This window comes from Electrophorus electricus, chromosome 10 (assembly GCF_013358815.1).
Source record: "Electrophorus electricus isolate fEleEle1 chromosome 10, fEleEle1.pri, whole genome shotgun sequence".
NCBI classification, from domain to species: Eukaryota; Metazoa; Chordata; class Actinopteri; order Gymnotiformes; family Gymnotidae; genus Electrophorus; species Electrophorus electricus.
Window position 1 is genome coordinate 8,762,276 of NC_049544.1, and position 24,687 is coordinate 8,786,962.

The 24,687-nt window shown below is 39.6% G+C and overlaps 1 protein-coding gene across 1 annotated transcript; it reads right to left on the minus strand.

Moving 5' to 3' along the window:
* Positions 1 to 759: 759 nt before the first annotated feature.
* tlcd4a (TLC domain containing 4a) lies at positions 760 to 23,839 on the minus strand. Its single transcript, XM_035530808.1, has 7 exons — positions 23,527 to 23,839; positions 16,467 to 16,636; positions 10,140 to 10,229; positions 9,911 to 9,969; positions 8,702 to 8,796; positions 4,111 to 4,184; positions 760 to 3,865 (listed from the first exon to the last, which is right to left on the minus strand). The coding sequence occupies exons 2-7, from the start codon at positions 16,619 to 16,621 to the stop codon at positions 3,550 to 3,552; spliced, it is 789 nt and encodes a 262-aa protein (XP_035386701.1). The 5' UTR covers positions 16,622 to 16,636; positions 23,527 to 23,839; the 3' UTR covers positions 760 to 3,549.
* Between the last annotated feature and the right edge of the window lie 848 nt (positions 23,840 to 24,687).

Consider the following 24,687-nt stretch of genomic DNA (forward strand, 5'->3'; position numbering starts at 1 on the left):
CTGGAAAGTGTTAGCTATCTGATAAAATCATCGAGATGGACGTAATCAGTAGTAGAACTTATTCATAAGAGTAGGCAGCTAACGCTAAAGTATGACGGACTAAATTCGAAAATGTTGGCGCTGACAATGTATCCAAATTTCTAACAAAAATGTTAGGTTTCAAAAGTAGAAATCCCCCCCATAACATTACGTATGGAAACAAACTTGTGCCACAAACCTCTTAACTTATTTCAAAAACTAGTTTGCTTGTCAACTTCACTTTCAAAATTATAAGACCATTCAAGACTTATTTATACCTTAAATTTGTAATATGTAATTTCAGACAAATTAATACTTTTTAAGCAACCGCGGGAACCCTGGTTATTAAAAAATAATAATCCAATTTTCCACACAGGAATAGATGGTGCTGAAACTTTTCCCTAGCGAAGTGAAATTGGCAGTGAAGATCTGTGGCAATTAACTTTAAACTCACTTTTCAGTTGGATAAAGTCAGTAAATGGCATTTTGGTTGGTCGATTTGATAACCTAAACAATGATTTTTCTTTTAACTTAAAAATTATTTAGCTGTTATGGGCCTTGCACACTTGGATCTGAAAGCAGGCCATAAACTACCCATGTAGGCTGCTGCCTGCGTTATATACTCATGTTATTTTTATGCAACTGCTGTGACAGTTACTGTCAATTTATTTAGTAAGAGGTACAAATATGTTGCAGATGTTGATTTCTGGTTACCAGGGGAGACAAGGTTATACTCAAAAATCAAAATTAACATATTGCTTTATTGAGGCAAATGGCATTAGGCTATGTCAGAAAAAAATAAGACAAGTCAAGTTTTGAAAATAAATCAATACTCACATATAAAACTCCAAGATCATCTTCACATATCTCTCATCAATGAGTATGTGATTATATATTAATTATATATATACACACACACACACACACTTTAAGAGATGCAATCTTTTACAATTTTAAGAAACATTTTACAAGATAAAGTGAGGAAAACAAAATGTAACATGAAATAACTGTCACATAGATAGTCAGGCACAGCAGACCTCACACTCAAGCTGTTTAATCTGTGAAGCTAGCTGGAACAGTAAAATGGTTCATTAGCCAGGCCAATGCAGACAAAGTTTTTTACCCATTAAAAATGTGATGTGAGCTGAATCAACACATTCAGAACTTGTTCAGAATGTAAGATGCATTCTACAAATAATACCCCGAAAGGGAAAAAGCAAATGACCAAACATTTACTGAGTTACAGCCTGCACTATGAGGTTTAGTCCTCAAAATTATCAGTACACTCTAGGTTCACCCGGAAACAGACCCAACATTTCAGCCTCGTACTTAACTATTACAAGACAAGGCAAGCCCTACTCCATTTCAACTAATCAAAAAGAGAATTAAGTACATTATCAAAAAGAAATGTAGTTTCTGTCATATTTAGTATGAAACTTTTTTGTACTGTATTTTATTCTACTGACTAGTTTAGAACGAAAGTCGACAAGGAAAGGTGGAATTGGCAGCAATGATTTCTCAAAATGTTAGAAAGGCAAAGTCTGCAGGAATTTGGAGATGTTTGGAAATTAAAATGTTACGACTTGTCTTGTGCTGGTGTACCTGAATATGCAGTTTCACACTAAACAGTGCAAGTATAAACATAAAAAAGTAAACTTTCAGCTCAACTTTCACACATTACCCAATTGGAGACCGCAATAAAATAGGAAAACCGGCCATGCCAGCCTAATACAATCAAAATTATATGATAATCTTACATCAATGTGACATGAAAATTGTAAAGAAATCGCATAGAAAAGACATCCACAAGAAACACATCTGCAAAGCAAGTCAAAGCATTATGACTGGAATTATCTTGCACATACTGCAATTAAAAGAATTTTCAGTGCCTGCCTTTCACAGTAAGGTAGAGCAAGGATTCAAGTATTTAATCATTTAAAAATAGAACTTCTGGCATTTTTAATGAACAGACCATTCTGATATATCTCACATCATCTTGCTCATATCCATACATAATAAATACTTTTTCAGTTAACAAAATACAATAACATATGGCATCCTCCATTTCTCTAATCTGTGTAGGTGAATTGCCATTGGATGCAAGAGTTGTATAGTATGAACACTCTATGCTAAAATGTCTTACAAAGTGACATGTGATGCATTCTGAACTGATTGTAATATATTTCCTTATATTGTCAATTCCTTTATTTTGTATATATCTACTTAAATAAATCACAAACACCCTTTACCAATACATCATACATTTCCTTTAAAACAATAAATATGTAAGTACATGCTGTTCCAGTGCTGGACTGGTTCAAATAAATAAGGTATGATGCAGAAAAAGATCTCAACATTTTGCAAGAGATCACATGAACGTTATCCATAACGTCCATGACTGAAACATCCTTTAAAATCCCTTTCCAAAATATTAGACCATTTATGTCCTATATTGACTGGATACACTGTACACAAAAATAATTAAAATGTGTATTTTGCATGTCTAATAAACATTTCTATCTACATTGCAAACATTCAGGGTACCACATCACCGCTGCATGCACCAATCATTTTTACAAAGAGGACACAGATTGTGCTGCGAGGACACTTTATTCGCATGCGTGAACTCTCTGTCTAATATGAAAAACTCTTCTTTTAAATCAAATAAACTCATCTTTTAAATCAAAGTGTACTGAAAAAGTATCAGATTATGCCTACCGTCTCCAAATCAAATCTGGGGTGGAAACATCTTGGCTGTTCTATAGACATTCCATAATGTCCTTTTCATGAGCAAGATTTATGATGTGTCCTCTAGCACACCAGCAAAGTGCACTGCTCTCCAATCATTATCTCAGTATAAAATACTTTACATAAATGTAAAATGTCTGTGTAGACTCACAGATAATCCTTCTGTTTTGTTGTCACATAGTTGGCATCTTAGGTTCTGTTCAGGTCCGGCCTGTAGTCTCAATGTATCCTGGTATAGTGCAGGTGAAAGGATGAATGCCTTTCAGTCAGTGTACAAGGTCTAACTTCATCGTAAACAACATGGGCAGATGCTTCTCACACTGGCCCTTTACAGAAGGCAGTGACTTGGATGATTAAATTAGAAGGATGTGGCACTTGCTGTTTTCAGGAAGTCATGGTCATTCTACCAAGGACTAACAGCCAAAAGTTTAATCAAATGAAGGTTAAAAATGTTTAGCTTTCAGGACATAAACAAATCAAACAGATTTGACATGAGCATTGGCCCCTTCAGCCTAGAGCACTAACATGGGCAGGGTGGCTTTACCAGCACTGGCCATCTCGATGCAACATCAGTGGTCCGCTCACAGCGTGAAGTTCTCTGAAACTTTAAATATTGCTCTGGTGTTTCTCTCATCTACTGTCACATGACGTCCAGCTTCATCTCTCCACTTCCCTTCTGAGAGCAGTGAGGAACAAACAAACAAACAAACAAAAAACCAATAGCACTGAGAGAGAAACTTTGTGGAATTCACCCCACTGCTGAGAGTGATCTCCTGGTCATGCTTAGTCAACTTTTCCATTCTCCTGAGTCTGAGCTTTCAACTGTCGACTGGAATGCAGCACTTTGTAGCAGCCACGAGCAATCTTATGCATCCACATGATGTTCATGATGTCCAAACAGAAGCTGGAGAAGATCCAGGCACTGCGGCCACCAAAGGAGACGTGGTAGAAGGCCTCCGTGCCATAGACGGAGTACATACGACTGTAGTAAACGGGCATGACTGCGATCCGTACCATGAAAAACACAACCGCCATCAGCACCCCGTTGGCAATGTTGGGCCTGGAGCATTTAGGGTAACCTAACACTTCAAAGAACCAGCTGCAAAACACAGGTGAGCACATTGATATACAGCACACAAACTGCCTTCGAAGGAGGCTGTCTGACAAGGTACAAAGCAAATCCTTAGAAGCCTTATGAATGATACAGTGAACAAAAGTGCAGCATGCTGAATATGTTTATTCTGCAGAATATACTGTAGACTCTGTAGGTCAGAATAATCAAGTTGAAAAGCAGCTTGCAAGTATCTCACGTTGCACATTAGACGGAAGCAGCGGAACACCTACCGCTGGTTCACACATGGGGTGGAAAACTCTGCAAGCAGACGGAAGTTAGCAAAATAAGGCAACATTCCTTGGCCCTGGAACAACAAAGTGAAGAAGAGACAATGACAAGACAAAATAAAATGACACACATAGCCAGAACCTATATTGTAAAGATCAGCACTTATAGACATTAATTTGCGAGAAACCCAAGTGGAGCACTGGTTGGTTGCCTGATCGTGCTGGTTATCCCCCATTCTCCTTTGAGAAATCGGCAATTTTAGTAAAGATGTGATCTGAGAACATCAAGACAATGTCTTGAATGTACATAATTTCAAATCTAAACTCTTTCACTAAAAATAAGACTTATTTTCACACCAAACAAGGTTCAAAATCCCTTGGAGATATTTTTATTTGAGCATTTTGATATAAATTTCCTTGCACTGTTCTCTGCCATTATCTGAAGGGGAAAAAACAGGTATATTTTATAAACAGTACACACACAGGACAACAGGAATTACATAAAATATAAAGATGGTGATCAAAGCTCAGGTAATACACCCCTAAATTTCCACCAGATAGCCAAACACCACAGATGCACAGGAGGCATAAATCAGCAAAAAAGAGAATAGTTAAAGAGAGATAAATGCCCTAGTTTTCACCAACTAGAGTATCAGTATACCATTATACCAACTTTGTAGTACTTTAGTATATTAGGCTATTTGATTAACTGACATTTTACATTTAGAAAGTTTCAACAGTAAATCATGACATTTATGATATACAATATAGAATGAAAGAAATCTGTATGAGAACACAGTAGCTTCACAGAACATCCAAGATGCACACAATTGGAGACTGCAGTGATCTGATATCCTGTGATGAATCTGATCCAATTCAAAGTCTACCCTGAAATATCAAAGGATTATTTGCAGAGCAATTTAATATGAAGCAAGTATGTTTACTTAAAGAGATATTTGATTATGTTTTAGCTATAACTGATTTTATTATATTTGGTATGAATAAATATTATACTCCAATAATATTTATAATAAACTGTCTAATTTAATCATACGTTCACATTGTAAATGATCTCAGGTGGATTTCTTTTTTGTGAAATTTTCCCAATTAAATCTGTAGTTTTGTATAAGCCCTGCTTAGAGCATGGTACTTTTAGATGGCTCAAGTGCTTTGATTAAAGACAACATATTTTAAAACTATCAGTTATATCATTCTACTCAATTTACACTATTATCTAAATACAAAACAAGAAACACTGTTGCATTTGACACTTTCAGGATAATTATCACAAACATTCAAGATATTACGTTCCAAGCTGAATATAAAAAATCTCAAACTTTCATAGGATGATCACTATATTGCTCTCAACTTTGTATGCACTGTATTTGAGTGATGTATCACACGCTGATGTTTTCTCATTGTCAAACAAGCTCTCAAAAAAAGTGCCTTCATACCAAATCAATACTGCAATTGGAAATAGACAATTACAATGAAGTTTCACAAAATGCTTTTCAAACTCTTACAGTTTTTAAGAATAAAAGTCTAAGAAAGGCAAACTACACACGTCTAAGGGAAAGGCCCAGAAAAAAATGATCATTATCATAAACTAAAAACAGAAACAGTCAAAAACAGTGAATGCATGCTGAATTTACCTCAACAAAGAATGACCTGAGAAGATGTAATGGAAAATGTTCAAATATAATAACAATGTCTAAATAACCTAATATTAAGAGTACAAAAAATGGTAATAATTCTAATTGCAAAGATACATTTTGGCATTTTAATAATGTGCAAAATGTTTCATTAAACAAAAGGTTTATGTTAACAGCCAGGTACAACCTTTAACAAACTTGAAGGATCATTCCACAATCTTCAGACCAGCACATGTTTACCTGGCATACAAATGCCTTCTTTAGCAAGAGGATCTGATTAAGGGTGATTAGGATCAGCTGTTCTGCATTTTGAACCAGTAAATGACCTTTTGCATGTACATACCAGGTAAAGCACCGGCATATGTATAGCTCACTTACCTCAAGGACTGAAATGAAATGCTGAGTTTAGAATACTTACTCAAGGGGAAAAAGAGAGAGACAAAGAAGGAGGAAGAGAACAAAAACACCAGCATATGCATGCTAGTACCCCTAGGCACTGGTAAGTCCATACTGTAACTGGGCTTCATAGCTGCTCAGTGTTCTGCAACAGCACAACAGCAGACAAGACAGGAAGGAGTCCATCTAGATCAGCCCGGCCCATGCCAAGCCCCTTTACACATTAAACACATCTAACAGATTCTGGTAGTTTTTGCATGAAGGGTTTGTTGGTCAGAAGAAGTGCTACTGCATTGTTCAAGAAGTCATGTTAGGTGAGGACAGAGACACACAGACAGATTCTTGAAAAAAGGGTGCGGACTGAAAGCAACAACAGAAAAGCCGCAACACCGACATTAAAGTTTTGTCTGACATGCACTATGGATAAAAATCAAACAACACACACACACTTCAGCTATAAACGTTTTTACTAACTTTCAGGACACAAGTCCTTTATAGGCCATGATATAAGCCTGCAATTCAATTTGGAACTTCTCAACATTAGGATGAACCATAATAATAAATGTCCATCAAAGATACCCAGAGTGTACTCTGTTTTCACAATAACTGGATTCTTAAAAACCCAAAGGTGTATTTTAATGTTTGACATTAAATGTCGCTAAATGTTGATTAAGTACTACATGTCTTTGTTGCAATTAATTAATCTTAGTGTGTGTATATATATATATATATATATATATATATATATATATATATATATATATATATATATATATATATATATATATAATAATGAGGCAGCATTATGCCAATGTAAAATCTATTTATAACACTGACAAACTGCCATAAATAACACAGGAAACAATAACAACAAATAATGCTTATGATTTTTCAAACAACAAATTTAGTGGTACCAACAGGAATGAAGCAACGCTGAGAGACTCAAAGCTTGATGTGGAATCCTTTCTGATCACGTTTAAATCATGTTTGTAATTGTCATTTTCTACCTGACTTGAGTTGGCAGTCATGAAAGTGTCCAGTGACAGTATGGCCCTTCTGGAGGATTCTCAGAATTTATCTGGAGGCAAGCATTGGTCAGCATATTGTCATTTTCTTTTTACCTACCAATATTTATGCTGTGCTGCTTTCTAGAAACAGAACTTTTTATAGACAGAACAATTATAGCACAGAGCTGAGCACACTCTAAGCACATTCTTATTTTGAGTGGGTCATTTTTGCTAGACTAAGCGAATACTCTCATGCTGTTTACCACAGACTGAATCAGAATTCACTGCTGTTGCTCAACATTTTTGCTTTGGTGATCTGACAGTTCAATAACCTCAGGTCAGCTTTTAGCCACAGAGTATGATTTTCTCCTAGAGTTGAAACATGAAATGCACATTCTGTGCCAATTTTGAGCAAGGGCAGTTAGCAAAACACAAGGCAAAGCACAAGAAAAAAGCAATGAATCTCTTCATGAGCCACATCTGTTTTGCAAAAGAGTAAAGCAATAACGATCTGAGATTTCTTCAGGCTATGGTGCACTATCATCCGCCTACCAGAATGTGGCCCTTTAGGTTTTGAAAGGGATGCAGGAGAAAAAGTGAAAGACGGCACACGGGAAAAAGGGAGCATAAACTGGGGCAAGGGGCGGGGAAGCAGGAGAGAAAGAGCGAGAAAGTGCTCAGCTCCAGCACACAGCAGAGGACAATCATCAGAGCATGCACACACAAGCCCCTCGGCCCCTAGGGGCCACACGTTGGCACGCCATGCACCCAGCCAGGCCTGGCTCCACCCAGAGCAGGGCCACTTCCTCAGGGGACCACGTGAGGGAAGCAGGGAGAGGTAAGGGGACAAAGGAGGGCTTCCGCCATTTCTATCAATGAGCATTCCATGCAAAAAATACCATTGTTATCATAGCCATAGTCAGAAACAGAAACTGACACCCTCGATGACTACAGACCAAAAGAGCCAAGGGTGAACAGCGATGGCCTTCAGTGTGTCTGGCCCAATGAACTTAACTTGCTAAAGGTAGGTACAGACCGATGAGAGAGAAAGACTGCTCCACCCTTTAATCTGTCCCACTCTGTGCTCTGAGAGGTCACCATTTAAGCAGTAGGTCTGTGAACAGTATGAAAATTTTGTCTGAGATTTGGGATTCAGTGCAAGAATCACATGGCCAAATCAGTGAAACCCAGCTCATTAAAACTTTACAGAGCTACTACAAGTGATCTTGTGAATGAAGCAACACAGTGTCTCAGACTAACGCTTATGTAGATCTGCTGTCTGCCTTCTGGAGTGCTTTTTGTCAGGAGCATCAGATCACAGAGAGCAGTCTGTTTTTTATCCAATATACCGAATTAGCATGTCAGTGTCATGTACTACCAGAAACACCTCAATGTGTTGACAGAGAACAGCAAGCTTTTAGCAGTAGCAGCTTCACGTCTTGGGCCGCAGCCTCCCACAGAGTAGCTCCACTGCTCACCCTTGGCCATCTCTTTCCCATCTTGCCTGCAAATTCTGCTATTGGACAATAAGGAACTCACCAGTACATAGTAGTAAGCATACAGCGCTGCCAGGTGGTGAATTACAAAAAACTTGTCCCCTATCGCCCTCCAATAGTAAAATATGAGCAGCAAATCTGAAAAAGATCACAACAGAACCTGTAAAATCAGTCAGCAATAATTACATTTTTATATAAAATCCAAATGAGACCAGAGTTACAGCAAAGTCACATATAACAAATTCTTACACAAAATTTTTTATTAGCTACTTCAAGCAGCAAACAGTTCTTTGCACCCAAAGATGCATTCCTCTGTGAAATGGTGCACTAACAAAGCATAGGTTCTTCCATTTGTGCTGCCTTATTCTGCTGGTCTGTTATAGCAAGGGAAAGAAAGGTAGTGGAGGTCTGAGGTTTGAAGGCTATACTAATTAAACTGAGGCCAAAATATGAAATGTACTCACTATATTAGAAAAATTTGAATCTTCTTATCTTATTATTGAATCATATCCGTTAATATTATAGCACTTATAGTATGCAGTATATCTTGGCCAAAGGTCTGCAATTCCAAACCAATGAAGTTATGCTAAGAACACCTGTGTAAGAGGAGTCCATCTTAATAATTGAGGAAGTGCAAAACTAATCTATGTAATAAATGTTCTATTTTTCCAAAACAGAGATAATCAAACAAAATAGAAAAAAAAAACATATAAAAAGCTGTGTACCCTGGTTTATTTCCCAAAATCATTCAGTCTGGTTGTGAGAGCACACTGCTGTCGTAATGGGGGAGGATGTTGCACGATTTAGTCAATTCAGGAAATGCACTATGATAAACGCTTATTTCAGGTGGTTTAATATTGCAGCAGCACTGGTCATAAACATTATCTGTCTGAAATGTATAACTGCCATAAAAGAAACCACTTTCAATTTATATTGTCTTTGTACTTTTTTAATCCCCTTTACACAGAAACAGAAACTTGCACAAATAATGTTCAGGCTAATCAAGTTCACTATATATTTAGCTCAAAGCTAAATGACAGGTTCTTGAAAAGTAGAAATACTCAAAAAGAAATTGAACCCAATGTCCAAGTACTCCAACTGACCATTTATTTGAACAGCCCATTATTGTGACTTTTACCCTACAAGTTCCACTGTGATGTGATATGACATTCACACTGCACTTCACCCAGCATTCACCGAATGCCCCATCAACCCCTCCATACCTACTCAGACTGCATGAGTGGACTCTCACCAGATATGAGGTAACCTGTTGTTATTCCCACGTTTATCTTCACCAGCGTAGGATCTCCCCTGCAGAGATAAAGACATGGCAAATGGGTTAATGCCACTGTGCTCCTGCAGGGGGTGACAGAGAGGTCAAAAGCACACAGGGGCTGCAGGTGTCCAGGCAGAGCTTCTGCCTCTCCACGGCTCTGCGCATGAAGTGGAAGGGACCCGACCCAATGCCCAAGATGTCTCACCACACGGGGTCCTGGTTGACGGCTTCATCGAAGAGAAGGATGTAGAGACAGAAGAGGCCGACGATAATCGCATGGAGCGTGGACACCGTTCTGGAAAGCAACGACATGCACCACATGTAAGCAAAACAACATCCGGTTGCACAGCCTGTGGCACTCTGTTCTCTCTATACAATCTAGGAGCCTTGAGAGAGCAGGGAGAAAGAATATTGCTTGGTGACAGTAATACATTTGGCAGTAAGGGACTTAAAGCATCCAAAAGATGACAGATGTCTATCTGCTATTGTAATTCATGCCACTCCATAGCAACAGTATTACAACTGCAATTGTATAAGAAACAGACAAAACTTTTCATAAAAGGTGTGCTAATGGCAGATCAATGCCCAAAGACAGTGTTACATTTATCTAACACTTTTATCCAAAGCTACTTACAATTATGACTGCATACAACTTGAGCAATTGAAGGTTAAGGGGCGCAGGGGCCCAACAGTGACAACCTGGCAATGGTGGGGCTTGAACCAACAACCTTCCAATTACAAGTCAAGTACCTTAACCACTGAGCTACTACTACAGTGTTACATCCATATGTGTGTATATGTGTGCAGTGTGTTCTCTCTGCCTGTTCTAGCCTGTTCCTATGCCAGGTTTTTCAAGGCCCCACTCTGTTCCTCGCCAGATCTACAAGCCAGCCAGCCCTCCTATATAAAGACCCCAAAAAGAGGCTAAGAGAGGGAGATGAGAAGGTGTTAAGGAAGGAGATGAGAATGCTAGAACTTTGTGGACTTTTTGTATTATCTGAACCTGTATTTGGAGTGATGTATGATCTTCTTTTTCCCATTGAGACACCAAGTTTGCTACTTCCCTTACAACAGTGGCTGCTATTGTATATTTGTACATTTGTATAGCGTATAGCTTTTCTCTTGTTTCAGGCACTGATGGAAGGGAGTGGCTGCCATTTTTTTGGGTTTGGGTTTTTCCTCTGTTTTTGTGTTGGGCAGTTAGGGTAGATCCATGTCTGTTTCTTTTTGGACCAGATTAGATAAATTGGGGGGGTTTTGCTCATGGAACGGGGTTTGTTTACTATTTTAGCCTGGGCAAACATTGTTTGTTGTACAGATGGTAAGACTGTTGCTAATACACCGGCATAACCCAAATATCCAGTCATTTCTAATTATTTTCGTAATTTCCCACACCCACTCAATAGCCGTACTGCTCCTGTTAAAATTCTAGAGCCTAGTTGAGTTCATAACACAGGACAAAGGTTGTGAAATAAACCTAGTTTTCAAAAATAAAACCTCAAATTACCCTATGAAATTCACTTTTCCTGATCAACACTAAGGCTTTAAGACAAACTAAGGCTTTAAGAGGAAAGTGATTTAAATGTTATGAAACAAGGCAAAAGGGCTACTGGCATACATATGGATATGTATAATAAAGTGGCTCACTTAAAAGTGACAAACAAATTTATTTTATTTGAAATGGCTATCAATGTTAGACTACATCTAAATCAGACAGCATAAATGTCATAGAGCAGTGACAGCTAAAGCCATCAATAACTATGTCACGGAGGGTCGGGCTCTCCGCAGGCGAACCACCCCCACTCACCGTGAGATCCACGGTAAACGCCTACCCCATTCCCAATCACCAACCTCCTAACCCGGTGCACCTGTTCTTTGTCTCTCCCATCACCTATTTCAACCCGCAGGTCGGTAGGGAGGACGCTGCGCATTAACAGATTACGTGTTAGGAATTGCCAAGCCAAGCCAAGCCAGGCATTTGTCTTTTGGTCTTCATTTTCATTGCCAGACATTTGTGCCTTCACCCATGGAGAATAAAGAACACTTTCTGGCAACCTCGCCTCTTCCTCCCTCTATGCCGCCACCGTCACCCTCTATTCAACTCTGTGTCTATTAAGACTCATTCTCAATTAAAACAAGGGGGTGGCTTTCCTCCTTATTTAGTTTTTTCATTCTATGTGCACTGCATCTGCACTATGTGCAACTGAATACTGACCACGGCATTAAAAAGAGAATCTCAGAATTAAAAGTTGAAAAATCCAAAACAGGCTGAAAACTATCATAATACCACCAGCATGTATAATTTGCTAATGCTAGAACAAGTCTTAAAAAGGCCTGAGATTGTTGTTGGTAAAATGACAATATGGCCACTATGTACAGCTCCTATCAGTCTGTGATGAAGCTTTTGCATTGTTATGCAAATGTTTTGCACCCCTGGTAAAAATAAATAAATAAAAAATATATTACTGTGAATAGCTAAGGGAGTAAAAGAGGACAGGATTTCCAAAAGATTTAAACTTATGCAAGATTACTTCCATCTTAAATAACAAAAAAGGGCCCAAAGCAAAGGTTTGGGCACCCTGCATGTGCACTACTTAGCAACACCTCCTTTAGCAAGTATTATATTTTCGTAAATGTTTTTTGGTAGCCAGCTATGAATCTCTCAGTTCTTGTTTAGAGGATTTTCACTCATACTTCCTTGCAAAAGAGTTCTGTGAGATTCTCGGGCTGTCTTGCATGCACTGCTATTTTGAGGTCTATCCACAGACCTTCCCACTACCAGTGAAATGTTCCCCCTGCCACGGGCTGCAACACAAGCATAATCAATGTACCTCTGTGCATAAGTTGAAGAGGCATTAATTTCATCTAATTTTGCACCCTTTTCCTCCAAACACACCTTTGCTTATCAAAACGTTGGACAAAACATTCTATTTGAACCTCATTAGTTCACAGGACTGATGCATCAGGCTGGCTTTTTTTTTAGATATTCCTTAGCAAACCTCTGGTGCTGAATTTTGTGGTGAGGAAGCAGGAAAGGTTTTCTTCTGATGACTGCCACGAAGGTCATATTTGTGCAGGTGTTGCTCAAGAATGCTAAATCATCCTTAAGGTTTTTGCAGTCCAACGTCAGGTGTGATTTGTTTTTCTGGCAATCCTACAAGCATTTCTCTAAGAAAGTTTGCTTGGTCTTTCAGACCTCGTCTTAACCTCCACCTGCTAACTGCCATTTCATTACATTATGAACTGAGGAAATGGCTACCTGGAAATACCTCTTCTTCTCTGCTTTAGGCAGCACTTATTTGAGTTTTAGAGTGCTAGGCAGCTGCTTAGCACTACCCATAGAAGATGATTGTTGGGGCAAAGTTTGAGGAGTCAGAGTTTCTAAAACTTTGAAATTTGCATCACCTGGCCTTTTCTAACAAAAACTGTGAACAAGCCAAAGCCCTAAAATACATAGTCTGAAACCTTAGTAAAAACTATCTGAGAGCTCAAATCTCTTGGGGTTTGTATGATGTTCCTTTACTTTTTTCAACCCCAAATTGTACAAAACTAAATTACATTAATCATAGATAAAATGTTGAAAAGAACATTTCATCTTTAAATTTATGCCTTTTGGAGTTCAGTTCATCTTCTATTCACTTAATTATTTACAGTAACAGAAATACTGACCTGCGGTACACCACATAATCGTGTTGCCACTTTATTTATCAGACAGTGACAAAGAAGTTTAAAACTCAAACACATTTTGTCACTTTGCATTTTACTGTGGTGACTGAGTAGATGAAATAACAGTTATAGCAGTGTAGCACAGTCTTCATTATTCATACTGCAGACAAACGTGTGGGAGGTCCCATTCACGTGTCCACTACTATTTATTTATTTATTTGCTGCGCTGCCACATAGCTTCCAATTCCAGTAATTATTCCACCCTGGAAGCAAGCAACCATTTCAATGTCTCCCTGAGGCAGATAAATATAGTGGTAGCAGGGCCCAATGCTATCTTTTTTTGCAACTTGCATGGTCAGGCAAGCAGCTGGAAAATTCACTACCCTGAACCAAATTTCTATTGTCCCAAACAAATCTTTGTATTTTAAAAGTGTCATTCATATACAAATAAGTACACATAAGCTAATATATTTAAGTTTATTTATTCTTAAATAAGTAAACATTATTGTTGTGATTAACTTTTGCACATGTCGTTTGCACATGCCCAGTGGTCCAGACGCACTAATGGCCATTTAAATCACCATTTTCCTGCACACCTCGCTCTGACGTCATTTGTCAACAGATAATATCATTACCTTTGTGCATCCAGTCAAAACAAACCACAGTTGTGGCCAAAGGCTTTGAGACTAGCAAAAATGTTGGTTTTCACAAGGTTTGCTGCTTCAGTTTTTATGGTGGCAATTTGCATTAACTCTAGATTGTGAAGAGTGATCAGATTAATTGCAAAGTCATTCTTAGCCATGAAAATGAACTTAATCACAAAAATTACTGCATTCCAGCCACTGCATTTCAGCCCCTCTACAAAATGGACTGCTAACATCATTTCAGTGCTCTTCTCGTTAGCTCAGGAGAAAGTGTTAACGAGGACATGGCAGCTGATATCACACTGTCATGCTGATTAGAAGAGCAGACCGGTTACTTTAAAAGGGTGGTGGTGCTTGATGTTTTGTTCTGTCAACCATTGTTACTTCCAAGGAAGCACATGCAGTCATCATTGCATTGCATTAAAAGGGATTCACAGGCAAGGACATTGCTGCTTGTAAGATAGCACCTAAATCAATCATTTATCACACATCAAGAACTTCAAGGAGAAAGATTCAGTTGCAGTGAAGAAAGTTTCAGGGTGCCCAAGAAAGTCAAGGAAGCGCCAGGAGCATCTCCTATGCAGCTATGGGATCGGATCACCACCAATGCAGAGCTTGCTCAGGAATGGCAGAAGGCACGTGTGAGTGCATCTGCACACACAGTGAGGCGAAAGCTTTTGGAGGATTGCTTGGTGTCAAGAAGGGCAGCAAATAAGCCACTTCTCTTCAAGAAAAACATCAAGGACTGATTGACATTCTGCAGGAAGTATAGGAATTGGACTGCAGCAGACTGGAGTAAAGTTATATTCTCTGATGAAGCCCCTTTCAGAGTACTACCATGAGTCCTGTGTCATGCCAACAGTGAGGCATCCTGAATCCATTCATGTGTGGTGTTGCTTCTCATCCAAGGGAGTGGGTTTGCTCACAATTTTGCATAACAATAATAATGAATAAGGAATGGTATCAAAACATCCCCCAAGAGCTACTTCTCCCAACGATCCAGGAGCAATTTGGTGATAAACAATGTTTTACCAGCATGACTGAGCACCATGTCACAAGTCAAAAGTGATAACCAAGTGGCACAGCGAACAAAACATAGACATTTTGGGTCCATGGACAGGAACTCCCAAGATCTCAATCCCATTGAGAACCTGTGGTCAATCCTCAAAAAGACAGTGGACAAACAAAAACAGATAAACTGATCAACTCCAAGCACTGATTAGGCAAGAATGGGTTGACATCAGTCAAGATTTTGCCCAGAAGCTGATATCAAGCATGCTAAGGTGAATTGTAGAAGTCTTAAAAAAGAAGGGTCAACACTGCAAATATTACATTTTTTGCTTAAACTGGATGTATTTGTCAATAAAAAGTTTAAAACGTATGAAATGCTTATAATTGTACTTCACTATATCATAGAAACATCTGACAAAAGGATCTAAAAAACTGAGGCAGTAAACTTTGTCAAAACCAAAATCTTTGTCAGTCTCAACTTTTGGCCAAAACTATAGAAGAATTTTATTTGCATTACAATGGCTTAGTTTAGTGAATTTTTGTGCAGTTGTCCCAATGTTGTGGCTTACTTGCACTGGGAATTCAGGCAATCGTTACTAGTGAACCCTGGTGTGTTTGCAAAGTAGCCATTTAGCTGACACTTTTATCCAAAGCTACTTACAATTATGACTGCATACAACTTGAGCAATTGAAGGTTAAGGGGCCCAGGGGCCCAACAGTAGTAACCTGGCAATGGTGGGGCTTGAACCAGCAACCTTCCAATTACAAGTCAAGTACCTTAACCACTGAGCTACTACTACAATGTTACATCCATATGTGTGTATATGTGTGTAGTGTGTTCTCTCTGCCTGTTCTAGCCTGTTCCTATGCCAGGTTTTTCAAGGCCCCACTCTGTTCCTCGCCAGATCTACAAGCCAGCCAGCCCTCCTATATAAAGACCCCAAAAAGAGGTCAAGAGAGGGAGATGAGAAGGTGTTAAGGAAGGAGATGAGAATGCTAGAAATTCTGTGGACGTTTTGTATTATCTGAACCTGTATTTGGATTGGTGTTTGATCTTGTTTTTCCCATTGAGACACCAAGTTTGCTTCTTCCCTTACAACAGTGGCTGTTGTTGTTGGCAGTGGTAGTGGTGGTGTGTGTTTGTGTGTGTGTGTGTGTGTGTGTGTGTGTGTGTGTGTGTGTGTGTGCGCGTGTGTGTGTGTGTGTGTTACCTCGAGTTCCACTCGATCTGCTGCTTGTGACTGAGAGTGAGGAAGCCGAGGCTGACCCTGGACGACACCCAGGGACTCACGCTGTGGAACAGCCACTGGAAAGTGCAGAAACTCACTACGGCGATGAGCAGGATCAGCTGGCTGAAGGCATCCATGGCCACGCGAGCCCACTGACAGACAGAGCAGAGCAGAGGTTGGGGGGCAGCAATAGTGTACGCAGCCTGTGACAAGAACAGCCGCGGCGCTATCGGCACGACTGGGACCACTCTCCCCACGCATGCCCCTGCCGTGGAAGACAATAGCAAATAGGCTTAACCTCCAGGCAGCAGCAAACCATGGATTGAACCTGAAGTCCAACTGCGCATTGCACATGCAGACATCAGCAGAGTATGTTCAGTGTACTTGTAACAGGATAGCGGGGGGATATCAAACAGATAATTATGCCAATAAGGGAGATTTATTTTCCTCAAAAGTCCAGTGACAGGAGCATGATGCCATAAACCAACAACAAAAAAATGTAATTCCAAAAAAACAAAGAAAAAAAAAAAAATCCAGTCATCCACGCCAACAAAAATGAACCCAAAATAAGGCAACTTAACGTGCTCCCAATTATGGCATTCAATCAGCACATCTCTCTACTTGCATTCCAATGCCACTCCTTATATTTAATCTTCGCTCCTTAGACCAAACCATTTTAGATACCCAATTTATTAAATTCATAATATCTCTCCCTTATAATTCAAACAAAGGCCATCATTTAAAACATTTTCCCATTATCCCAATATTCTTATTAAAATAACTACACCCATATTCAAACACAGAGCCATTAATCACAATTTTATCCTCCCCCTTTCTATTTGGAAAATTACCTGCTCCAATAACGTGAACCAAAACGACAACTCCCCCTCAATTCTGGGCACGACTCTTAATTTGTCCCCTTACAAATGCTGAACAAAACAAATAGGTACATGCTTTGAACCCAAACTCCCGTTACCTTATTATAATAAATATACCTGTATCTACACATATACATTAACTCTAGTAGTTATCTACAAATATACATTAACTCTAGTAGTTATCGACACAGTCAGTTGGCCACCCAGAACAATGTAAGACAATTACAATAACTTTATAGAACTCCAGGGAGAAAAAAAAGGCAGGTTTGTTCCCTCTAATAGCGGTGTCTTTCAACCCCCTATATTGTCCACATTATCCCGCTAATATTTGGCTCTGCTGTTTGTCCACATGGAACGGGCCGGAGTCCCGTTACAGTTCTGTACACAGCTTTGACAACCTATCATGCCTTACTTTATTTAAAGCGCCATTCAGATGCCTGTCATACACATACTACTGCCAATCATGTCATAAGATACTACTGCCTATAGCACTAACTCAAAAGAATTTTAATCTCAGTGCATTTTATGTGGAGGATATATAAAAGCTACTTTGCACCACTGTTTAACAAAGCTCTATGACGTTATCCAATAATAAATATGTAGTAAATAAGTTCATTTGGTTCTAAATCTTCAATTACATATCATAACCTGAACCCTACAGTCCATGCATCAGTTCCACAGTTGCTAGTACTGAGACTTTCCCAGCATTGTGATAATCCTTTCCATTTTGAGGCAAACTGAGCCAGAAACGTTTTTTTCCAGAAAATCAGGATGGTCGGGGCAGTTACCATTCCATCAAGGTGGAGACTCCACAGAGAGAAGATAATGCAGAGCTCAGTGTCACTGAACTGCACTTTCCAGTTTGTGCTGTGATGTTTTTTGTAGAGCCTGAAGAAATGTACTAACACAGGTAATGCCTTATTGTTAAATACATACACAGGCCTACATACATACATACTAGTATTGAGGTCTTGCAGGAAGTATAACATTCATAAAGTTACTCATTCGTGCTAATCATGATTTCTGAGTTACGGAGTACACTGCAAATATTCATTGTGCAAAGTTTTCAACCTCACCAGTGCGCGAAATCAGTTTCCAACCCGGTAAAATGGGAAATACAGTCATTTTAACATGAGCATTTCAGACCAATCCATGAAGTTCTCATGTGTATTGTAGCCTACTTCACTGGCAATACTATGTCAGTCACGTGAGGTAATCCCATTACCAACCCGCATGTAAACAAACTGAAGTAACGTGAGGAAAAGTAATGCAATTTGTTCGGTTGATCTTGGTATTTGGCAATTGTCGTGCTTGTTGTCAGTTGTCTCTGTCTCCCAGTTTTGAAATATAGTCACATCCACCCAATAGATAAGCGTTGGTAAAATCACTAAAATATCGTCAGACTTTCACCAGTTAGCACAGCTTTTCTGAAATGCCGATGCAAACATGATTTGTGGAATATTAGTCTACTGCAAGCGTTTCTTTTTTCGCATGATGGGGAGCAGTGAGTGTGTATCCTACACAATTCACCATTTCTGTTATTAATGGTAGAGCAGCAGACAACACACTGAATGTGCAATCTTCCATTAGTCTAACCTGCAGTCTGAAGATGAAGAAATGCACAGCCCCGTTTTAAGTGGGAAGCAGTAAATGCGAAATGGAAGGTTTAGGGGACAGTTACCAATCTATAATAAATGAACAGATTATTCCATGTAAAGTGATTAAAGCATACACTCATTTTTTTTGGATCAACATACTACCATTTTGCTATTTAAAACCCTGTTAGACCAAGCCTGTAAAACCTGTTAGGAAAGCAAATACATCACTTAATTGTCTAAATATGTTTACAATATAAAATGCTAAGTAATTTAATCTGCAAAGACTTTAATGGGTAATAAAAAATTACAAACTAAAAATAGGTTATGTGAGAACTTATTATATGAATATGCACAGTGTCACAGTTGTTCCCTCCTCCCTTTGATGGTTTCCCTGTCATGCATGTTATTTTGGTTCCAGTCCTTAATTTCGTTTTCTCCACCCCTCGTTTGGTTTTCCACGCCCATCATTGCTTTCACCTGTTCCTCGTTACTAGGCTTGTTAAGTTCATGTATTTAAACCTTGTCTGGGGGCCTGTGTCCAGTTCCCAGGTCTGTTTCCGCAGCTATGCCCCCAGACCTGCCGCTGAATGCTGCAGCCCTGGACCCGCCCCAGCCTGTGTCTTCTGCTAACTCCCCCCCTGTGTTCCTGCCCGTCCCGCCCCAGCCTGTGTCTTCTGCTAACTCCCCCCCTGTGTTCCTGTCTGTCCCACCCCAGCTTGTGTCTCATGTTCCCCATGGGCCTCTTATGTATCTGTTTTTGCCTTTCCCTGTGCCTGTTTGTTTTTGCTGCTGTTGTGTTGTCTGTGCCTGTTCCGGTTCCTGTGTCTGTCCTTGTGCCTATCCGTGTGTTCGTTCCAGTGCCCGTGTCTGTTTTTGTTCCTGTTCCTTTGTCCCTGGTTTTTACGTTTGTTTTCTTTGTCCTTTTGTGCCTCTGGTCGTACCTCGTTTGTCGTCTTGTTGTTTGTCCTAGTCCTCCCTTCCTGGCACTTTTTTCGTCCTCGTTCTGTTTCTGTTGTGGGGTTCTGTTCCTGCTTCCACGTCCTGTTCTGTCTGCTCCTGTGTCCGTTCTGTTGGGTCTTCTGTTCCAGTGCCTGCTCCTCGTCGTATCCCGTGTTCTGGCCTGTCTGGGGCCTGTTCATGTCTTGTCCTAGTGTCTTTTTTCCTCCCTAGTTTTGGTGGTTCTTGTCTGCACAACTCTGGGATGCGCAGCTTTTTTTGGGCAGGAGGCGGGTACTACTGTCACGGTTGGTCCCTCCTTGCTTTGACTGTTTCCCTGTCGTGTGTTTTGGTTCCAGTCCTTAGTTTCATTTTCTCCACCCCTCGTGTGGTTTTCCACACCAGTCATTGCTGTCACCTGTTCCTTGTTTCTAGTCTTGTTAAGGTCATGTATTTAAACCTTGTCTTGTTCCGTGTCTTGATTGTTCTTTTTTTTTTTTTTTTGGATGTATGTCCAAGTTCTGAAAGCCCATCTGTGTTTCGAAGTCTTTGTTTGTTAGCCCATGTTGTGATTCTAAAAGTTTTTTTTTTTTTCCTTACCGACGTGTGGGTTTTTCTCCTAGTTTCTTTGTTATAGCCTGCTTTCCTAGTTTGCCTTTGTTTTATCATGTATCCCTATACTCTACGTATTGGCTCAATGACCCTGGACTGCTCTCACGGCTCTCAATCTGGATTTGCCCTTAAATCTCGCACGTGTCCACCTCCTTACCGCTCACCATAACACATTTTCTCAAAATGGCATCTCATAGTATGCTGTAAATTGAGTGTTTCCATTAAAGGAGGTGGGGGCGTGACCTGTGGAGATGCAAACATGTCTGACTGGGCATGCCGTGACAGCTTTTACTAGGATGACAAGAGTCCTTGGCAATCAGGCAGCTCTTAGTTTTTAAGGTTTCAGTCATAAAAAGCCAAGATAAAGTAAATCAAGATGTCTCACATATACACATATAATTTGGAGACAGCATTGATAATTTTATTTGTCCACCCATGGCTTTGAATAACTATATATGAGACCTTGAGTGCAAATTTCTTCTCTATAATGTATTCCCAAGCAAATGGTAGCTCAAGGCATCCTCACACAGATGTAATAAACTGGTTAAACAAGCCCTTGATCTGTTTTCTAGTCTGATTAAACTACGACTGATCAGCCACCACTGAGATTAAAATCTAACTGTATATATATAGATTTGAATGAGGAAATTCACTTTTAAAACATCACCATTCTCAGCTATAAACCCATTCTGTGACTGTCATTTAATTAAGGAAATTATATTTTGCATAATGTTATCAGTCATGACACTAAAATGCTAGGCTAACTGAATTCTCAATGGGAATTACTGACATGCTCAATTTATAACCCTCTGCTGAACAGCATCGCAAAAATACATACACAACAATAAGCATGAATCTGACAAAGTGGCTACTCTATAATAGCCAGATCAATGGCTACATTGGCTAATTATCTAAGACTGACTAAATGGAATGTATCAGTTGCAGAATTCTGTGACAGTTGGTAAGGCCAAAAACTGTGATAACCCAAATAATTGAGCATCCCGATTTTGTATAAGACATCATGCACTGAAACCTAAGTCCTCAGCTCTTATATACTTATATCTTACTGATCAAGTTTATAAACCTGTAGCTAATAACCACATGCAGCCAATTAAAAACATTAAGACTGTTTTTACCTAGGGCTACAACAGCTTAGGTTACAGGATGTGCAGTAAACAATCCTAGTCCATAACATGAAATAGCTATACTAACCACAATGGGCTGCCATTTTCAAACCTGTCCCATTACAAAACACAGGCTAAATGTGTAAGGGAATGTTGACATGACTTTGGTCAAAACTATAATACAGCACTTATGGAGACAAAGTGTCATGGCTAAATCGAGCCTTGAACCTGCAACTAATAGGCATCCAGCGGGGGCATGTATGCAGCCGAACAAAGTCCATCACAGCACTGCAGTGTGTGCAGTCAGAGCGATCTATCACACTGGCTGATGCGCTCCGATCTGACTGCTTGGGCCCTTGATGAGTGGACCAGTCCAATCATCTTTACTGAGCACATCCCTCTGCGCAGATGTTCCTGCTAGTCCCTCAGCTTATCTGTACACCTGCTCTGGCCAGCACGGTGCTGTGTTGCAGAGGAAGTTAAACGCAGGGTATCAACACTAGCGTGTCTCAGCTTGCTCGGTGCTCCCAAAGCAGCAAATGCTCACTTCTCCCAGACTACTCACAAGACCATGAGGGCTAATATTGGCTGTACCTATACTAAAGCTTAATGAAGCATTTACTAAGCTCCGTTTTCCACAGGACATTCCCTTAACATGGAAGTATACCACAGTCATGCCATTTTAATAAGTGTACAGCCCTTATTAAACCCTCCAACAAGCATGCCTACATGGCTCTTCACAGTGTAATGTAATGTAAAGTGAGGAGTGAAATTTAGAATTTAACAGTATTTATGGCTACACATGCCAGTTGTCAAGGGCATGTGACTACAGAGGTCATATAATATATGGAGGCATACACAATGCATACCTTGATGTCCTAAGAACAAAACAAACATGAATCAAACCCAGTCATGTCAGTTTGGTCTCAATCTTTCAAGTGGCTTTTGTACACTAAATACTAAAGCACACACTTAAATACATGGTTTGACGGAAGGCTGCATGCATGAACAAACATCAGTGTTAGTGTGAGATATCAGCACTGCAATTCCTGTCATTCTCAGAGGCAATCAAAAGTTTATTTATTCTAAAGATTTCAGCAGGCAATGTCTGAATTTCTTCATTTGTATAGTGAAAGCCTGGTCTAAATATTTCAGGATGTCTAGAACATAAAAGGATAAAAATGTAGCCAAAGCAAACGCTAAATTGTTTAGCCATCATGACCCTAAAAATCACAGCTAAATACAGACTGGGAAAAGGAAACAGTTGAGACAAACAGCAGCAATGATGTGACTTCTCCATACTGTATAATTGGTGATGGACAGGGGTGGTGATGTAGGAGGTTAAAAGTAGCTTGCAAATCTGATTACTGCAGTCAGATTCCTTGGTCAGTAATCTTACAAAATTACCTGGAAACTGCATGGGCTGTGTCTAACCCTAAATTACTAAACCAAATACTCAGCAACATAAGTTGCATCTGTTGCAGTACTGTTAAATGGAAATATGACATTAGGGTCCTATGCTACCGATACCAAAAAATAGTCAACGCTGTTAGCAAGGAGCTAGATAAGATACCTGAATTTGACAAGTAAGTTAACCAGCTAGATGCGCTTCATAAATGCCGCATTGATTCTCTACCGATGCTAAATATGTGGATATATGGAAGATGCACGTTAGCATAGTAGTTTAGCTAGCTAGCTAACGCTACGTCTGCTGCCTGCAAGTGGCCAAACGGCCTTCATCGTTGCGAAACAAGAGTCGATAAACGGAAATCTTCTCGTCATTACCAACATTTGTGCTGCCCTGGCCGGTTCTCGCCAGAGAATAACACAGTAATCAAAATACTGTTCGAAGTGCCATGCGATAAATGGATGTTCACATAACAGTTAGACTTACCTCTTGTCAATCATCAATTGTGTTCGCTAGCTCCGTCGCTTCTGTATCTACTTGTTTACTAGTTGGGCATGATGGCTGAAAACATAATGGGCTGGTAAAATCTGTTCACTGCCTGCCAGTGTTTCTAGTCAGTCAATAGCCATCCGCCCTCCACGGAAATAAACGTCCGTGCTCATTTTATCGCGATAACCCACCTAACGTATCCAGATTAGTGCCATGCGTTAGGTTTAAAAACATGGCAATAATAACACATGTCATCCAGGATGCTGCGGTGGATCTGGAGGAGGTTACTGCAGGGCAAGGCGCTTTCTCCTAGAAGGATCCAATTTTAGTTTCATTCTTAAAGAGATATTGTTACACATCAGAGCTTCACACGGTTCACGTATTCACAAGGTTCATGGACACAGCTCATGAACTCACGGCCTCCAAGTAGTTGCTCATAGCATTCATGATAATACTGTGTTTTTACAGTATTTTGTGCTTACAATTACATGTATGCATTCTGAGAATAATGTACATGCTCTCTTTAATAGTAGTCTGTCTAATACCCCGTGTATGTGGGTTGTTGTATGCCTTACTCCTAAAACGCCAAACACTAAACACACTGGTGACTCGGTTCCTGGTACGTTTAGTTCAATTTAGAATAAAATCAAGAGGACAGCTTTAATTTTAAGATAGTTGATCACAGTTGCAAAGCTCAAACGTTGAGTTTCTAGAAACATCTTATATATATATATATATATATATATATATATATATATAGAGAGAGAGAGAGAGAGAGAGAGAGAGAGAGAGAGAGAGAGAGAGAGAGAGAGAGATATCTCGGCTTCTATTGGCTATTATAATTCAAGTGTTGGTTCACAGGACATATTTTACAAATCGACATTGTTTTTTTTAACAACAGTTCAAATATTTGTTAATCCTTAGTAAAACATTAACAGTACAATCAAGAAGTCTACAGTCTCTGTACAAGATGGCTCTTGTTGCATATTTCAGTTCTCAGTTCAATGTGAGGTCAGTGCTGTTCAAATATGGCAGTAAGATAGGACACAGCACTCCTGTGCGTATCTTTCTTACAGCTGTTAGACCGCCACCTGGGACAAACAGGACAGCAAATGCTGTAAGTCAGCATGTGCACTCACGCCAAGGGCTATTTAAGTC

Excerpts from the sequence above, each read along its gene's own strand:
- tlcd4a (XM_035530808.1), bottom strand. The coding sequence starts at position 16,621 with ATGGATGCCTTCAGCCAGCTGATCCTGCTCATCGCCGTAGTGAGTTTC. Across the intron at positions 4,185-8,701 it reads ATGCTTACTACTATGTACTG|GGCCAAGGAATGTTGCCTTA; the intron begins GTGAGTTCCTTA and ends TTGTTGTTCCAG. Across the intron at positions 3,866-4,110 it reads ACCCCATGTGTGAACCAGCG|CTGGTTCTTTGAAGTGTTAG; the intron begins GTAGGTGTTCCG and ends TGTGTTTTGCAG.